At 36.6% G+C, this 18,077-nt stretch overlaps 1 protein-coding gene across 1 annotated transcript; it reads left to right on the top strand.

Annotated features, from left to right (window-relative positions):
- The first annotated feature begins 691 nt into the window (after positions 1-691).
- LOC113738534 (uncharacterized) lies at positions 692-2,844 on the top strand. Its single transcript, XM_072044945.1, has 2 exons — positions 692-977; positions 2,197-2,844. Exons 1-2 carry the CDS (start codon positions 888-890, stop codon positions 2,842-2,844), a joined length of 738 nt encoding a protein of 245 aa, XP_071901046.1. The 5' UTR covers positions 692-887.
- The last annotated feature ends 15,233 nt before the right edge of the window (positions 2,845-18,077 follow it).

Below are 18,077 nucleotides of genomic sequence, written 5' to 3'. Positions count from 1 at the left end.
TGTCTAGGCCCTTTTAATAAGATCAATTGATGTTTAATGCATTTGAAGATTTTGATGCCGTAATCTAGTTTGGTGAATACTTACGTTTGGTTGTCATATTGTTATGTAGACAAAGATGCCACGTTTGCCTATTGAAAACAGAAGACGCAAAAAATATCGAGGGTAAAGCCAGATTTTATCAGGAATGATAATGGTTGTTATTGCACTGTTTATGATGTGGTACCAGTTAATATTCATACATCTCAAAAGTAGAAGACGCCAAATAAAATCAAAAGAAGAAAAAGTCACTGAGCGCATGCAACACTTATTCAATTTGACTAGGGAGTGTGATGCTTATTGTATTAGCGAACTTCGTATGGATAGACGAACATTTGGGATATTATGTGAAATGATTAGAGACACTGGAGGTTTGAAAGCTACAAGAAACATGTCAATAGAAGAAATTGTTGCCATGTTTGTATATGTTTTGGCTCACCACAAGAAAAGTAGAACAATTTGTGGTCTATTTTGGAGAAGTAGAGAAACAGTGAGTCGTCAATTTAATCTTTGCCTCCTAGCAGTTTTGAAATTGCATACTATATTACTTAAGAAGCCTGAGCCTATTACCGAAGATTGTACAGATGAGAGATGGAAATGTTTTAAGGTAATTCAAATATTAAAATACAATCATTTAATAAAATGTATATTTTCATCTAAACTATCCAATATAGACATTTTAACTCATTTATATTTTTTATTTTTGTTAAAATAGAATTGTTTAGGTGCCTTAGATGGGACATTAATAGATGTGACACCACCCACCGAACAAAAATCAAGATACCGAACGAGAAAAGGAAGTATTGCAACGAATGTATTAGGGGTTTGTTCTCCTAATATGCAATTTATCTATGTCTTGCCTGGTTGGGAAGGTTCGGCACATGATGGTCGTGTGCTTCGAAATGCTATCTCTAGACCAAATGGTCTTAGAGTCCCACAAGGTAAACATATATTGCAGTATTCAATACCATTCAATCAATTTTTTTTTTCGAAAATAAGGTAGTCTAGTATTAATTTGTACATGATTGAATTTTGAAGGTTGTTATTACTTGGTGGATGCTGGATATTGTAATGCTGATGGATTTCTTGCCCCTTATCGAGGGCAAAGATATCACCTTAATGAATTCAATGGTTATCGACCACAAAGATCAGAGGAATATTTCAACATGAAACATTCTAAAGCTAGAAATATCATAGAAAGATGTTTTGGATTGCTAAAAGGAAGGTGGAAGATTCTAGCATCCCCTTCATTTTTTCCAATTCAAACACAAGTGCGAATAATTATGGCATGTTGTCTGCTGCACAACTTGATAAGGAAGTTCATGACTTTTGATCCACAAGAATTACTACAAAGTGAAGAAAATGAAAGTGAAGATGAAGACAGTGATGAAGAAGTAGAGTGCATATCCACTATTTTGCCAAGTGATCAATGGGCAAATTTTAGAAATAATTTAGCACATGAAATGTTTGACAATTGGAGGGCTGGACTTAGTATTTAGCTATGAATGGATGTTTAGCTCTTAGACTTATTAAATTTGGATTGACATTTGATGTACTCTTGTAGTGGATTTGTGAATTAGATTGACACTTGATGTATGTTCTTTTAAATTTGGATTGACTTTTAATTGTATGTTCTTTTATGTGTTTTGTTATATTATAAATTTCAGTTATATGCTATTGTGTATCAAAATTAATTGATATATATGGGTTGACTTCTAAATGATAGGATGGAGAATGATGAAATTGTACGTGGAAGAGGGAAAAATAAATGTTTTTGGACTGGTGAAGAGGTAAAAGTGCTCATAGAATCATTGCAAGAGTTGGCTTGTGATCCAATGTGAAAATCAGATGGAGGATTTAAAAATAATTATATGAGCGAATTGCTTAAAATTATCTTGCTTAAGCAACCTACTTTTACCAAACAAGTCAGCCCACATATTGAATCAAAAGTTAAGTGGCTGAAAAATAGGTTCCATGCAATTGTTGAAATGTGCAAAGAAAGTGGTTGTAGTTGGAATGATGCTGAGAAAAAGATTTCTTGTGAAAAACAGTGGTATGATGATTGGTGCAAGGTAAGAAATTGATTACTTTTTACATTCTGATATGTTCTTTTTCAACCTTTTATTAAGATTATCATTTATCTTTCTATTCTATCTCTAGACTCATAAGGATGCGAAGGGCCTTTGGGATGTCAAATTTCCATATTTAGGAGATCTTGAAATTGTATATGGAAGAGACAGAGCCACTGGAAATGTTGCTGAAGATTTTGCACAAGCTGTCCAAGATATGGAAGATGTCCAAAATTTGGAGGAAGGACATGAAGGGCTTGATGCTATGTCAAACTCGGATAATGATAAGGTAGAAGAAGATGAAGTAAATTCCATAGAGCAATCAACTCAACCAAGCTCAACAAGTACAAGAAATTCCAAGAAACAAAAGAAACAATCCCCTCCCATTGCAAATGTGTCAAAAAAAATGAAATCTGCATCAACAACAAGGGGTGATCTTGATGCATCATTGCAACTTCTCACCAGCAAATTTGGAGATTTCGTGGAGGGAATTCAAGCTAATTTCACAACTATGGCAGCAGCCATGTCAAATGAGGATAAACGTGAGCAATTGGTCTCCGATAGAAGAGATCAAGTTGTTGCTGAGTTAATGAAACTTGCTTTACCGAGTGGAGATGTAATGAATGCAGCCGACATACTTTCGGAGCAGATTTCCAAGCTTCATGTGTTCTACAATCTTCCTACAGAAATGAAACGACAATATGTAATTAACCTCCTTTATCCTCCATCTACTCGCTGAAGTAAAATTATTGTTAGCTGGAAAGTGATGATTTGATGGCAATTTCTTTTTGTTATGGTGATTGTTAGATGGTTATATGATTAGTCTTTTGGAGATTGTGGACATTGAGTGGCACTCTCGACTGGATTAGACAATTGACTTGTATTTGGTATGGTTAGCTTTTGTGATTTGAGTCTCCTTCTTTTGTTCATATATGTAAGGAGAGATCTATTTCATATCATTATCTAATATAAAAATGCAACTTTCAAATACGTTATTTTAATTTTCGTAAATTTGTTTAAATATAAAAAATTGGTTAAATAGCGTATTAAATACAAAACCTGCTAATTTCCCATAAAGAGCTGGTATCTTATGAGTAATTTCTTTTTTTTTTTTTAACTTTTACATATTTAATTTATGTTAAATACAAAACATACTAGTTTTCCTCTGGGCGCTATTTAATCAATTTTTTTCATAAAGAATTGGTATGTTTTCCATAAAGAGTTGGTACAAAACATACTACAAAACCTGTCAGTTTCCCTTAAAGAGCTGGTATCTTATGGGCAATTTTGTTTTTTTAACTTTCACATATTTAATTTATGTTAAATACAAAACATACTAGTTTTCCTTTGGGCACTATTTAATCAATTTTTTCCATAAAGCTAGTACAAAACCTGCCAGTTTTTCATAAAGAGCTGGTATCTTATGGGCTATTTAACCAATTTTTCATATTTAAATAAATTTCCAAAACATAAAATAACGTATTTGAAAGTTGCGTTTTTATTTGGAAGAACACATTCCTTGGATGCATTTTTCACCCTTTGGGAAGAGACTAAAAAATCGTCACCTTTTGGGTGATTGTTTAAAAACTCCTTTTTTTGGGAATTTACTCCTTGTTAATGCAGCCACTATATTTATTTTCTGGTATTAATTTTTTTATTATTTATGATTTTCTTATGTTTTATCAAAAAGTTAATAACTATTGTAGTTACAATTATGAAAATGTTAATTTGTCGTATGTGTAATTCTTTTGTTTTAGAAGAATTGTTATATCAGGGGTAAATTTGGAATTTAATTGCATTTAATTCCGAAACACTCATCAAACCAAGCATCAGGAATTGGAATAATGCTAATTCCAATGTGTGAACCAAGCAAGATATTGGAATGAAAAGTTTTAATTCCAAAACCAGAGTCTATGATTCCAATTACAATTCCAATTCGTAAACTTGAACCAAGCGCCCCCTTAGTTTTCAAATCTGGATTTTGGCAAAACTTGTTGGAATTTTGTGAATCTTGAAGAGAACTTACAATAATCTTGAGTTTCTTGCATTCTTGATCATAATCTTGAAATTTCTGAAGTTCCTGACAACTTCCTTGAAAGTTCTTGAAAGATCTTGGAGTTCTTGGTAGTTATTATTTGTGGACTTCCTTGTTTTGTGTCGTGGTTGATAGTTGTAGTAAAAAAAAAACAGAAAACAAAAACGAAAAGAAAAAGAAAGAAAAGAGGAATCGGTTGGCAAAAAAAAAAAAAAGGAAAGGAAAGAAAGTGGCAACCGAATTGTTTTGAATAGGGAACCAAATCTGATTTGTGCAATCTTTCTTGGAGTAGAATTTGGAAGTTACCAAAAGTTGTTTCAAGAAGATTACCAAAGGTTGTTTCAAGAAGGTTACCAAAGTTGTTCAAGAGGAAAAGGATTTTCAAAGTGTTTTCAAAAACTAACTTGTTTCCAAAATCAATTAGGAAACTAAGTAAAGGACTTGGATAACTCTTTGTACTCACTTGGACACTCTCTCTGCTACCTTTTTAGGAAACTTTCCCAAACTCTCTCATCCATTTCTTTTGGAAACTTTCCTAAAGTCTCCCATCTATTTTTAGGAAACTTTCCTAAATTCTCTCATACATTTTTAGGACATTTCCTATATTCTCTCATCCACTTTAGGAAACTCTCCTATATTCTCTCATCCACTTTAGGAAACTCTCCTATATTCTCTTTCTAGATTTTAGGAACACTCTCCTACACTTTCTCCTATATTTTCTCCTATATTTTCTCCTAGCTTTTAGGAACACTTCCCTACACTTTCTCCTACATCTCCGTGATTACTCTTGAGGAAGAAGTTGGTGACAATTATTTGGGCTTGAGCAGCATTTCTCAAACTATCTAACCCAACAGGTAAAGGTGTTTGGTAAGTCCATTGGAGCGCTTTGAGTGACATACACGAGGGTGAGTGATATACTAAGGGAGTGAGTGAGGCAGTTTCTACTAACTGTTTGTTGAGCCTTGCAGGTACTCTATAAACATGTCACAAACTCATGCGACAAGTGGCCCTTATGACATGAAACATGTTCTTGAAGCATTAACAGGCGCCATTGATCGCATGGCTCAGAGAATTGATACACTAGAGGATAAGGTGGAGCAATCAACCCTAGGCAAGAATGCCTCCAAGAGACAACCATACATGAAGGAGTTAGGTGATTCGAACAATGAGGAGGACATGACAGATGGAAACCGATTCCGGAATTATAAACGCATCCCTAATCAAGGGGATGATGAACTAAAGGGAATCAAACTCAAAATTCCTACCTTCCCAGGTAAGTCGGACCCTGAAGCATATTTGGAATGGGAGAGGAAGATTGAGGTGCTCTTTGACTGCAACCACTACTCAGAGTCCCAAAAAGTAAAGTTGGCAACCATTGAGTTCACTGAATACGCAGCCGTTTGGTGGGATCAGATTCGCACCAGACAAAGGAGAAATGAAGCACCACTTATTCGCACCTGGGAGGAACTCAAAAGGATCATGAGGAAGCGCTTCATACCAACGTATTACCACAGGGATTTGCACCATAAATTGCAAACTCTCACCCAAGGTAGTATGACAGTTGAGGATTACTTCAAGGAGATGGAGATGGCCATGCTGCGGGCTGATGTTCGGGAGGATATAGAGGCAACCATGGCACGTTTCTTGAGAGGACTACACGCTGAAATTGCAGATGTTGTGGAGTTCCAACATTACCTTGACATGGATGAATTATTGGACAAAGCTATCAAGGTGGAAAGGAGGCTCAAGAGAAGGGGTATCCCCCACCAAAGCTCCAACGTCCAATCTGGAAATTGGAGAACTCAACAGTATAAAGGCGAGATTACTGGACGACGAATCCTAAGATGTTCATCATCACCCTGTCGATCCATAACCTACAAGAATAAACCGGATTAGATATTCAAACATTCTAAAACTCAAACACACTTAGTCCCTCTTGCCTAGCATTTCGTTCTATATTAAAAAAACTCACAAATATCTTAGTAATACTAACTCTGCCTAACCCATTCAAACCTAGGCTCTGATACCACCTATGACAGCTCCACCTTTCCCTAGGACGAACTAAAGGGTTTGACAAGTTGTTTGCCCAACTCACGCCAGGACTCACTCATACGATCGAATAAAATACTTCCAAAGTACTTAAATAATAATTCCACAGCTTATAACATAACTAAATTCAACTTACAACCCGACTAATAAAAACTACGATCCAACGTATTTAAAATACAATCAAAGTTTATCTTACAAGCTTCCAAAATATCGAATTCAAAGCTTAACAGCCCAAAACAAGATACGAAAAAAATAGGATCACACTCTAATTGACAGCAGCTTCACTCGGGTTCTCAATTCCTATTAAGAAAAATAAATTTGAAGGAATGAGCTAATGCCCAGTGAGCTTCATTCTCCTTCCAATGACTCCCTCTACCGGGTCTGAAATCCAAAACACTTAAAATGGGTATTGTTCGAGCATACCATAGTTTTCACTTCAAAAGGGACAAGTCTAAACGCCAAGTTCAGTGAATATAAAATACTCTCCTATGGCTCATCAAATCTCTTCGACCAAGTCCTATGACTGGCTCAATTTGACAGACTTACCTATACGATTCAGGAATTCCCAAGAATTAACATGCACACTCAATCACTGATCATTGATGGGATAACAACCTAGACGACATCACAACTCTTCAACAATTCAAAATACTATTCATCTCAGTTACAACATCAAGCTCACATCTATGTCACATTTGCAAATTCAAGACAGATAATATGCATGGAAACTCACCAAAATGTCAAATCTCCGAATCCAAATTAGGATCAGTATCACAGTTTTTCAATTACTCCTATAAACACATAAAGAAAGATAATAAGTTTTGCCTCAACAATTCATGAAACTAAACCAAATTTACTTGAACTCGATATGAAACTCGAGTTATAAAAATAATATGTATCTAGAATAGTTTTTTCAAAAAAGTTTGACGCGTGAAAATACAAAATCAAGAGTAAAACAGTTTCGAGTTCACCATTCTGCCTGGATAGTTTTTAACCCAAAAATAGTGAAATAAAAATGACTTTTAACCGTTAAAATTCCTAAGTTTCAACTCCAATGCAACATATAATCATAGTTAAACATAATACCAAATCACTTCAGTGAAATTTAGTCAAAAAGAACACAAAAATGTCGAAAATGAAGGTTGAAAAGTAACCCTCTTCATTCGGCTAGCTCATCCGAAAATTCCTCAAGAATTTCGCCAACAAAACAACCATTTAGCCAACAAAAATTCACTCAAATCCCTAAGAGTTTCATCAATCATTAACCCTTGGTTATCAATAAAAAATTTTCAAGTAAATTCAATCAACAAATCAAGAACTATGCTAGTATTTAACCACTAGAACATCTAGTGGTATATATTTTTAAGAAATTTACTAGATCTACCATAGATCTTACTTCAATCAAGTGAATCTAACATTTTCATGGCTAGAAATTAAAGATTAATGGTGATTTTCGGTTCTTACCTCAAGATCTAACTTGATCTAATGTGATTCAACTTCTAAACTTCCTTTGAAATTTCACCCCTTCAAGTTTCCTCAAGAAAGGTCAAAAATCTTCTAGGTTGTTTGGTGATTTCTTCTACAAATTCACAAGAAGCAAGATGGATGGTGTCACTTCTCTCTTGGCTACTCTCTCTCTCTCTCTCTCTCTCTCTCTCTCTCTCTCTCGACTCAACAGGAAGAAAAGAAGAAGAAGAAAAAAAATGTGGTGGTTGATTGTTTTCCAAGTGATCTTCAAGAGCAAGATGGAGGAGGAAATGGAGAGCTCTGAAGTCTCCCTCTCTCTCTCTCTCTCTGTGACGCCCCGAAAAAAAAATGAGTTTGAGAACCCGGAAATTTTGTAATTTTCTAGGGTTTATTTTTTTAATCGCCCGCTTTCTACATTTTCTTGATTAGAAAAATTCCCCAGATAAAGTTTATGAGCAAAAATAGTTTTAAAATGATTTTCCTAGTATTGGAGAGTTTTTAGAAAATTAAGAATATATAACGGACGTGGGACCCACAAGTGCGAAAAGTTCGGAAAAATTCGGCCAATTAGGTTAAATTCCGGATACTGTGTAAAATTTATCGGGTGTTAAGGGATAAGTAGAGGATGTGAATTGATTGATGTGAGAGGAAAAAGAAAAGATAAGATTGCATTTATGGAGGTGACAAGTGTCACCATTGTATTGGAAATAGCTTATGACTTACTATTCATTTTCTTGACTTTTTGACCAATTGCTTAAATATCTTAAAAATCACACAAAATTCATTCTTGTCTTCAACCTCTTGGCTGATTCTCTCTCTAGCAAAGAAGGAAGAAAAAACCTCTTCAAAGTTTGGCAATTATCTAGCTCAAATCCTCCAAAACACTTGCTTGATCTAGTTTCTACTCCATAAAACCTCTTCTTTTAGTGATAGTGAGTTGTTTGGTGAAGTTGTTTGGAAGCTTAAGGTGACAAGTAGCTCTCCCTCTTGTTTTGCTAAGGTAAGTGGTGGATGAACACCTCTCCTTCCTCTAATGATGTTCAATTCATGATTAGTGGTGTTATAAGATGCAATTTCATGGATTATTTCTTGAGTTTGGTTGAATTGGTGAAGTTTTATTATTTTTGAGGATTTTTCTGTTTTCATAGGGATATGATTGGGTGGTCATGTATGATGATTGGAAATGATGTTTAATGACTCTAGGAGGTGGAAAAAGTGATTAAGTGCAATCAATTTCTGTTTTGGAAGAAATTTCAGAAAATTAGGTTTTGTAGTTCTTCATTCTGCCCGAATTTATTTCACCATGTTAGAGGCCGAATTGGACTTTTCTCAAAACATAAAAGTTGTAGGTATTGATGATTTTGAAGTGCCTGTAAAATTTCAGGTCATTTGGATTAGTGTAGAGTGAGATATGTCAATTTTACTGTTGCTGTTCTGGGTTGATCAGAATGCGAAAACTGCACTTGTAATTGGCCATTTTGACTGGAATTGCTTTGGATTTAGGTGTTGGTGTCTTCTGATGAAATGTATCTGGATGTCTTAGCTACCATATGCCTTTGGAATTTCGGCATTTGGACCTGTATAGACTGAGTTATAGTAATTACAGCATTATGTGATTTGTAAACCTGTTTTTGGTGTTTCCGGTTGAGTATTTGGCACATTTGACCTAGTTGTGCTAGGATTTGGACTGAGTGGCCTTCTACATTGTTGTAGACCTATCTCTTATCTTCGAAACGGTGGGTCTTGGACCTTCTTCCGACAATCATAACGCCTTTGGTACCATTACCGCAAAATGACGTCAAAACTGTTTTTCTGGTTTTGAGCTTAAGTTTCATTTCCGGATTTTTTTTTCCCCTAGCTTGACTTGCACTAGTATTACTTGGAGCTTGCTGAATGGCTATGGATGAACTTGTTGTTGTGTGTGTACCTTTGGGACTGGCTGAGGAAATAATGAAGCCATGATGGCTGGAAAAGTTAGCAAATGTAGGGGAAGTGCTGTCCAAACTTTTAAAGGATTTGTTTGCATTGAGTTTGTGATCTAAGACTTGGGTTTGAGCAAGGCAATGATACATGATGGATGATTTCTGAGCCATTGAGGTGAGTGACCTCAAACTATTTCTGAAGTTCTTTATGAACCGTTTCCTGCATTATTTACTTTTAAACTGTTTCCAAAAGTTACTTTTGAACTGTTTTCTTGCATATCATGCGTACTTGCATATGAGTGTCCCTTGGTTGCTGTAATTCTTGACTTATTGGCTTGTCATTATTAATTGAAAATGTGTTAAGTACTTTCGATGATTGTTAAAACGAGTTTTCTAGGCGAGTGTGTACTTTATCGCACTCGACCTAAATAAATATGAATTTTCAATGATTAATGATTAAATGCTAGTTGCGCATGATGTAAGCCTTTTGGCTGAACTGGCCACTGCCCTTCGTTACCGATCGACTCGAGCCAGAAGCGGACTCGGTCGGGCGATATGGTGACCCTGGGTGAATTTGGTATACTCGAGTATTACCTTGTAGTCCGGCTACGTCCGGATGGGTGGAGTCCGGCCAACGTCGGATGGGTGGAGTCCGGTCAACGTCCGGAAAAGGGGATGAACGAATAAAAAGATGAACGAGGGTTTATTTATAAAAATGAAATTTTCAAATAATTGGAGGAATAAGGGGAAATGTCAGGGGAACGAACAAATGAATAGCTCCATGTGAGCGGTATCCTTTTAATGAATATGTTACTATCGCTTTCCATTGTAATTGTTTCTTGAATTATTGATTATTGATGGTTAATGTGTTGGCTTTGTTATGAAATTTCATGTTCGGAACCTTATTGAGATTTTAGCTCATTGAGCTTTGTGGAATTACCATGTGGTGTCATTTTCTGCTTTTGTTTTACTCTCACTGTGCAAATGTTGACCTATAACAAAATTACATTTTTACCCCCGGTTACTTATTGAACTTCTAAAACATTACAATGATTTCACTGGCTCACGAGAGCAAAAATACGTACATCTGATTTCTGAACCATGACATCAATGAAATGAATTTTTGTGAAAACTATTTGATTACTGATTTTACTGGTTACTCACTGGGCTTTTAGCTCACCCCAAAAATGTTTTATTTCCCCCCCCCCACAGGGCTCAAGGCGAAGGAAGGGCTTGTTGTGCTTATTCACGTGACTGGATGGCTTATATCGTGTACAGTTTAAGTTTGGATCTATTTTATGTACGAGTTGGTCTTGTATAAATATTTGAAATTGATATGGATGTAAGTATACATTCCACGATTGGAATCAGTTTCCGCTGCATTTGTGACATGTAATTATTGGAGACTTGGATGTATGTTTGTGGACCATGTGATGTATATTTGAGATTTATATTGTAATTCATTTGAGGATTGTAGTGATCGACTGAGTCCCGGCGAGAGCTGGGCAGGCGGCCCGCCGAACCCTCTGGTTCGCCTTAGGGGGAGGTGGGGCCGTCACACTCTCTATTTTTGAATGGCTCAAGGAGGAAGAAAGAAAATAAACTCTCAAGTCTAGTTTCATTTTTTAAAGTGTAGTAGGTGAACCACCTTACCTTACAAAAATAGTAAAAATTTTAGAGCGCTCACAACTTCTAATAAAAATTATTTTAATTTCTTTATTTTTTGCGATAGTACTGGCTTTAGTTTTTTTTTCTTTTGGGAAAAGCCTTCAAATGAGCGGCAAAGCATACAAATTTTTTTAAACAACTGAAACTGCAAGGCTCATTTGCGGCGATAGGTGTTGGCAATTTTATTTTAAAAACTGAAACCGCAAATCTCATTTGCGGCAATAATTTTTGGACTATTGATCAGCAAATGATCAACAATCGTAGTTCCACCTCTTGTTGTTCTTTTTAAAAAAAACTGATGCTAACAGAAGAATATCAAATGTATTCTGCAACATTGTGTTGCCCTTGTCCAACTCGACTTATTGGGTCTCTTCGAAGTTGCGACTTAACTATGATATAAGAAGAATTAAACTAAAAAGACCCGATTCTGAGGCCATAACTAGAATACATAATCAAATGAATCGTCGATGTCCTGATACGCCTCGTCGCTGTAGCCATTATTCACAAGCAAGATACAATGCCTCAAATTGCTTTTATTTTAATCATTTTCCTGTATAAAAAAATGAAAGCAAAAAAATGTTAGCTAAAAGTTGTGTGGCCGTCGACTATATGTTATGTTAGTTATTAGTCACTTTGTTGACTATATGTTTGTTGTTGATGTGCAATTTAATAAAATTTTAATTGTGTGTCGACTATTAATAAATTTGTGTTTGTGCATATTATCCTAGACATATCACATTGGCCTAAGCAGACTCTCTATCTTATACAGGGTCCATATAAAAATGGCACATTATATTTGTAGAATATACATAGATTGAAAACAATGTTCTTAGGATAGGAGAGTCAGTTCGATATAAAGCGAGCCGATGGATTTTTCTTGGACTTAGTATGGAATCAGCGGAATTCTTGGATAGCAAACTATCTTCGTGTCATAGGCTTTTAGGGGATCATACAGGTAGGCTACTTTGAACTTGATCATAAGTTGATTATAATGCTTATTGAGCGTTAGAGGCAGGAGACCCACACATTTCATCTTTTTATGGATGAGACGATTGTCACTTTATAGCACATGGAGGTATTATGCGATCTGCGTATTGAAGAATTATCAGTAATGTTGGTTGATCCAAATAGGAATCTTGCACGTATGAAGCAATTGATTGAAGAGCTTATAGGCTTTAGGTTTGAGACTCGATACTCCAAGAATGGATGGTTGAAACTTGTAACAATATTTGACTTTTTTGTACGAGTCTCTTTCAAATGATGCACCGGAGAAATTAGTTCAATAGTATGTTGATGCTACATTTTGATCTTATTTGCTGAACAACTGTTTGCCGACACCTGTAGAAATGTTATAAGTTGCCATTGGTTGGATTACTTACAAGACATAGAAGCTTTGAGTAATTTTAGTTGGGACGGCGCCACACTTGTCTATTTATATTTCCAACTCTGTAAAAAATCTTACGCAATTACAAGTTGCATAGCTAGCCCATACATCTTTTTACAGGTACTGGATGTATAATTTTGGAATGGTTGCACATCCATATTTCATTTAAAATGCATTATTGATTTGACGTGAACAATTCATATTTTTAACAGTTATGGATCTGGGAGAGGATGTCCAAGATTCGTCCAATCGTGTTGTTTCCTACTATACAGGAAAATGATTTCCCTAGAGGTGGTCACAGGATAGAAGAACGTATGACTAAATACATACCATCGCATGCATGTCATTATTTTGTGATACACTTACCAAGGTGGAAGCCGACGAAATACTCAACTGATGTACAATTTTGCTATCATACTGTGTATATGTGTGAGGCCCCAGTCCGTTCGTAAGCTGATATGAGGGTTATTCGTTGATCGGTGGGGTGGAATTAGGGTTTTAAGGCTAAGGAGAAAACCCTAACCTCGATTAGGATTGAAAACCCTAGTTCATTTTAGTAGAAAGCTTAAGTGGAGTTTGATTGTTCACCCGTCTTTTTGATATTTTCTTTATTAGAAAAGTTCCCCAGATAATTTTTATGAGTAAATAGAGTTTTTAGATGATTTTTCTAGTATCGGTTAGATTTTGAGAAAATAAGAACGTATATTGGACATGGGACCCACTAGTGCGAAAAGTTCGGAAAAATTCGGCCAATTAGGTTAAATTCCGGATACTGTGTAAAATTTATCGGGTGTTAAGAGATAAGTAGAGTGTGTGAAATGATTGATGTGAGAGAGAAAAGAAAGGATAGGAATGCATTAATGGTGGTGACAAGTGTCACCATTTCATTAGAGAAGACTTATGAATTACTATTTCATTTTTGACTTTTGACCAAATTGGTTAAATATCTAAAAAATTAGCCAAAACTCACCATTTTCTTTCACCTTGTGGCCGGCCCTCTCTCCCTCTCTTCCTCTCTCTCTTACTCCAAGTACAAGGAAGAAACACTTCAATCTTGTTCCAAATCATCAAAACCAACCATCCAACCTTGATTTTGCTCCATAAAACACCTTCAAGTGGTGGTTGTGAGTTGTTTTGTGGATTTGTTTGGAAGAGTTAAGGTGGTCTACAACTCCTCTTCTCTTGTTTCTTAGGTAAGTGATGATTGACTATTCCCTTACACCTAATGATGCTTAAATTGTGCCTAATGGTAGTGATAGTGAAGCCTTTTGTGATTTATTTCTTGATTTGAAGTGATTTGGTGAAGTTTTTATATTTTTGAGGAATTTTCTGGTTTAATATGAATGTGATGTTGTGGTCATCTATGATGGTCGATAATGAGGGGGAATGACTCTAGTAGGTGTGAATTAGTGATAATTGCAACCAATTTTGGGTTTGGATTGAATTGTGGAAAGTTAGGGTTTTATCACCCCTTATTCTGTCCGGTTTTGGATCATAGGGTTAGAGGCCGAATTGGACTTTTCTTAAAACATGAAAGTTGTAGGTATTGATGTGTTTGAGGTGCCTGTAAAATTTCAGGTCATTTGAATTAATGTAGAGTGAGATATGTCGGTATTACTGTAGCTGTTCTGCTTTGGTCAGAATGCGAAAACTGCGTTGGTATTTGGCTATTTTGGCTGGAATCACTTTGGATTTGGATGTTAGTGTCTTCTGATGAAATGTAGCTGGATGTCTAAGCTATCATATGCCTTTAGAATTTCGGCATTTGGACTTGTATAGACTGAGTTGTGTTCATTACAGCGTTGTGTGTTTTGCAAACCTGTTTTGGTAATTCTGGTTTCGTGTTTTGCATATTTGACCTAGTTGTGCTAGGATTTGGACTGAGTGACCTTTTACATTGTTGTAGCCCTGTGTCTTAACTTCGAAACGGTGGGTCTTACACCCCCATCCGATAACCGTAATGAATTTAGTGCCATTACCGCATTTTGAGGTCAAATACGGTTTGTGATCCTGTTGTGCGATTCTGGTATAGTGTCTTGCATTTTTGACCTTGTTACATTCAAAATTGGACAAAGTTTCCTTCTTCAACATTGTAGCACCTTAAGTCCTGGATATCCCTGTAAATTTTCAGGTTAAACGGATTAGTATATCCTGAGCTATAAACGAAATACTCAGACCTGTTTTGACCGTCAAATTCTGTTACGTTTTTGGACAGTTTATGACTGGAACTTTGGCTTCACATTTGACTGGGTTACAAGCTATTTGGGCTTGCGACCAAAACACCAAACTTATAGCCCTATATCAGAGCTTTCTAACTCCCTTGGAATTTCATGAATCGGATTTATAAAACCTGAGATATAGCCGAGCAAATAAGGCCTGGCCGTGAAGATGACCATTTTCTGGTCAGATCTGTTTTGGTCCTGATGACCAATTTCCGTTCCGAATTTGGATTGCCAACCTTCATGAAAGTTGTTCCATTTGGAATGAACTATCTAACTGCCAATTTTCATCTCTTTTGACCATGTGTAGCATAGAAAACAGTTCGCACTCAAAACTGACCATTTGTGCATTGGCCAGATTTCGTAAGTGATTGTGTTTGGCTCATTTGGGACTGAAGCCTCCAGTTTCAGTTCTGGATGTCTTCATAACATTTGTTGTTCATCCTTTAAGCTTCGATATGGCATCTCATACGCCTTAATCCGATATTCGTAGCTCAACTTATGAGTAAACTAGAAATGAGTGTCAAATCTGCCGTTTCCGCTAACGGCCGTTTCCGTTTCCGTCCGTCATATTTACGTGCGCGCGTGTCATTTTTGCCGTTTTGCTTGTTTTAGGCACGATAGTAGCCGTTTGCGATATTATGTGACACAATCTTCTATTTCAGAAGGTGGTGAGCTGGGCGGAACTGGTGGGGCCCACTACTAGCTGTTCATTTCGATCCGACTTCGTACTTTTGCTATTTCAGTTTCTGAGTAAGTATTCAGGCCAGTTTGATGTGTTTTCTTTGCTATGTGTTTGAGATATGTGAAAAGGGTACTTAGGCGAGGGTGTACTTTATCGCACTCGACCTAAACCCTAATTTGAATGTATAATTGTACTTGGCATATGTGAGGCCCCAGTCCGTTCTACGTTGATATATTCATTAGTTGGGCGGTAACGTTTGGTTTTAGGAGTATTTCGAAAACCCTATGTAAGGATTAAGATTTAAAGCCCTACTATCCAATTATTCCATAATAAGTGCAAGTGAGCCTAGAAAGTAGGGTTTCACTCTTCGGTTTCAGCATTGGAGCAAAATTAGGGTTTTTGTGATTTTCGCCGGATGAAATTTTGGTACGGAAAAAGGATCAAATTTGGTGATTAAAAGTGACTTTTAAGTGAGAAATAATATGTAATTAGGAGCAATAAGATAAGATTAGTGAATAGGAAGTAAAAACCCTAGTACGTGTGTTTTAAGAAAAAACGGCGCGAACCGGCGGGTCCCGCGCATTACCGATTGAACGCACCAATTGACCACCACTTACTTGCCATGCAAGTTTACCACTAATAGAGCAAAATATCTTCCCCCCCTCTTAGCTTCTTATTGGCCGAAAATTAGTGGTTCAAAATGCAACAAGAGAGAGAAAATTGTGTGGTTGTGATTCAACCAAGTGTTAACCAAACTTGTGGCTAGAATTAATTCTTATTTTTTCCAACCTTCTTATAAGACAAATGAAGCTTAATCTTCCTCATTCTTTTCTCTCTCTTGGCCGAAATTCTCTCCAAAGGAAGAAAGAAAAATCTCTCTCAATTCCTTGTCCTAATCTTGCTCAATCTCATAAACTAACCGGTTAATCTTGAATTCCTTCCATAAAACCTCTTCATTTGGTATTAGTAAGTTGATTGGTGAAGTGTTTGTGGAAGCTAAGGTGACAAGCAACTCCCTCTCTCTTGTTTTACTAGGTGAGTAATGAATGAACTCCCTCCTTCACCTAATGAAGCTTAATTCATGCTTAGTGGTGTTAAGAGATGAAAAATTATGGTTTATATCTTGATTTGTGGATGATTTAGTGAAGTTTTATATTTATTGGGATTTTTCCTGTTTTAATATAAGCATGATTGTGTGGCTATATATGATGGTTGGAAATGGTATGTAATGATGCTAGATGGTGGAAAAAGTGGAAGATTGCAAGTGATTTCTGTTTTGAATGAAATCTGGAAAATTGGGGTTTCTTGGTTCTTCATTCTGTCCGAATATTTTGGTCCTAGATAGAGGCCGAATTGGCCTTGGCTTAAAACATGAAAGTTGTAGGAAATGACATTTTATAGGTGCCTGTAAAATTTCAGGTCAATCGGAGTAGCGTAGAGTGAGAAAAGTCAAAAATACCCTTGCTGTTCTGGTTTTGTCCGAATGTAAGAACTGCACTTGTAATTGGTGATTTTGGATAGGATTACTTCAGAATTGGTTGTTCTAGTCTTCTGATGAAATGTAGCCCTATTTCTAAGCTTTCGTATGCCTTTGAAATTTCTGAATTTGGACTTAGTAGGCTGAGTTATGCTGTTTGCACCAGGTTGCGGTTTGTTCACCTGTTTACGATTCTGGTTTAGTATCTTACAGTTTTGACCTAGTTACACTCGAAACTGGGTTAAGTGGCCTTCTTCAACGTTGTAGCCTTTTAAGTGCTGAATCTACCTGTAAAATTGCAGGTCAAACGGATTAATGTATTCCGAGTTATAGACAAAACCCTCAGACCTGTTTTAGACGTCCGTTTGTGTACGTTTTGCATTTCAGTTTCTGCCGTGCATTTTTCCGTTCTGATTCCATACGATCTGGGTGTCGACTCCTTCATAAGAAATTTAGATCTTGGTCTCAGCTTCGAAACGGTATAAAGTACGTCGAAAACCGAGTTCCGTAGCTCCTGTTATGATCAAAACAATAACGCTCGTCAGAACTGCCTTGTATTTGGACAGTTCTGACGGGTACGTTGACACTCGATTTTCGTTCTGTTCTGAGTGGATTCAGGTCTTGGCCAAAACATCAAAGTTTTAGCCTTATGTCTCAGATTTCTAACGCCTTTGGAATTTCTTGATTTCGATTTCTGAGCCGTGAGTTACGGCCTTGCAAACAGGGCATGTTTGGTAACTTGCCATGAAACAGCTGGCACTATTTCGTGCCTTTTTGACCTATACCTATTGAGATCTGGGTTGAGATGTCTTCATGAGAATTGTAGCCCTTCCTCTTAGCTTCGAAACGGTATCTCGCTCACCTTGATCCGACACTCCTAGCCTAACTTTCGACCAAAACGGTTTAAGATGGCCGATTTGGCCGTCCCGTTTGCCGTTCCGCGCGCGCGCGTGTGCCCCTTTTTGCCGTTTTCGCACTTGCGCGTGCCAATTTTGCCGTTTTGCTTGTTTTACGTGTGTGAGTAGCTGTTTGTGATATATTGTGACACAATCTTCGATTTCAGACG

The sequence above is a fragment of the Coffea arabica genome, chromosome 4c (genome assembly GCF_036785885.1).
Source record: "Coffea arabica cultivar ET-39 chromosome 4c, Coffea Arabica ET-39 HiFi, whole genome shotgun sequence".
Taxonomy (NCBI): Eukaryota; Viridiplantae; Streptophyta; class Magnoliopsida; order Gentianales; family Rubiaceae; genus Coffea; species Coffea arabica.
This window is presented reverse-complemented; position numbering and strand designations above follow the sequence as displayed.

Coding starts and splice junctions, on each gene's coding strand:
- LOC113738534 (XM_072044945.1), top strand. CDS start 888: ATGTCTTGCCTGGTTGGGAAGGTTCGGCACATGATGGTCGTGTGCTTC. Junction 978..2,196: donor TGGTCTTAGAGTCCCACAAG/GTAAACATATAT, acceptor TTCTATCTCTAG/ACTCATAAGGATGCGAAGGG.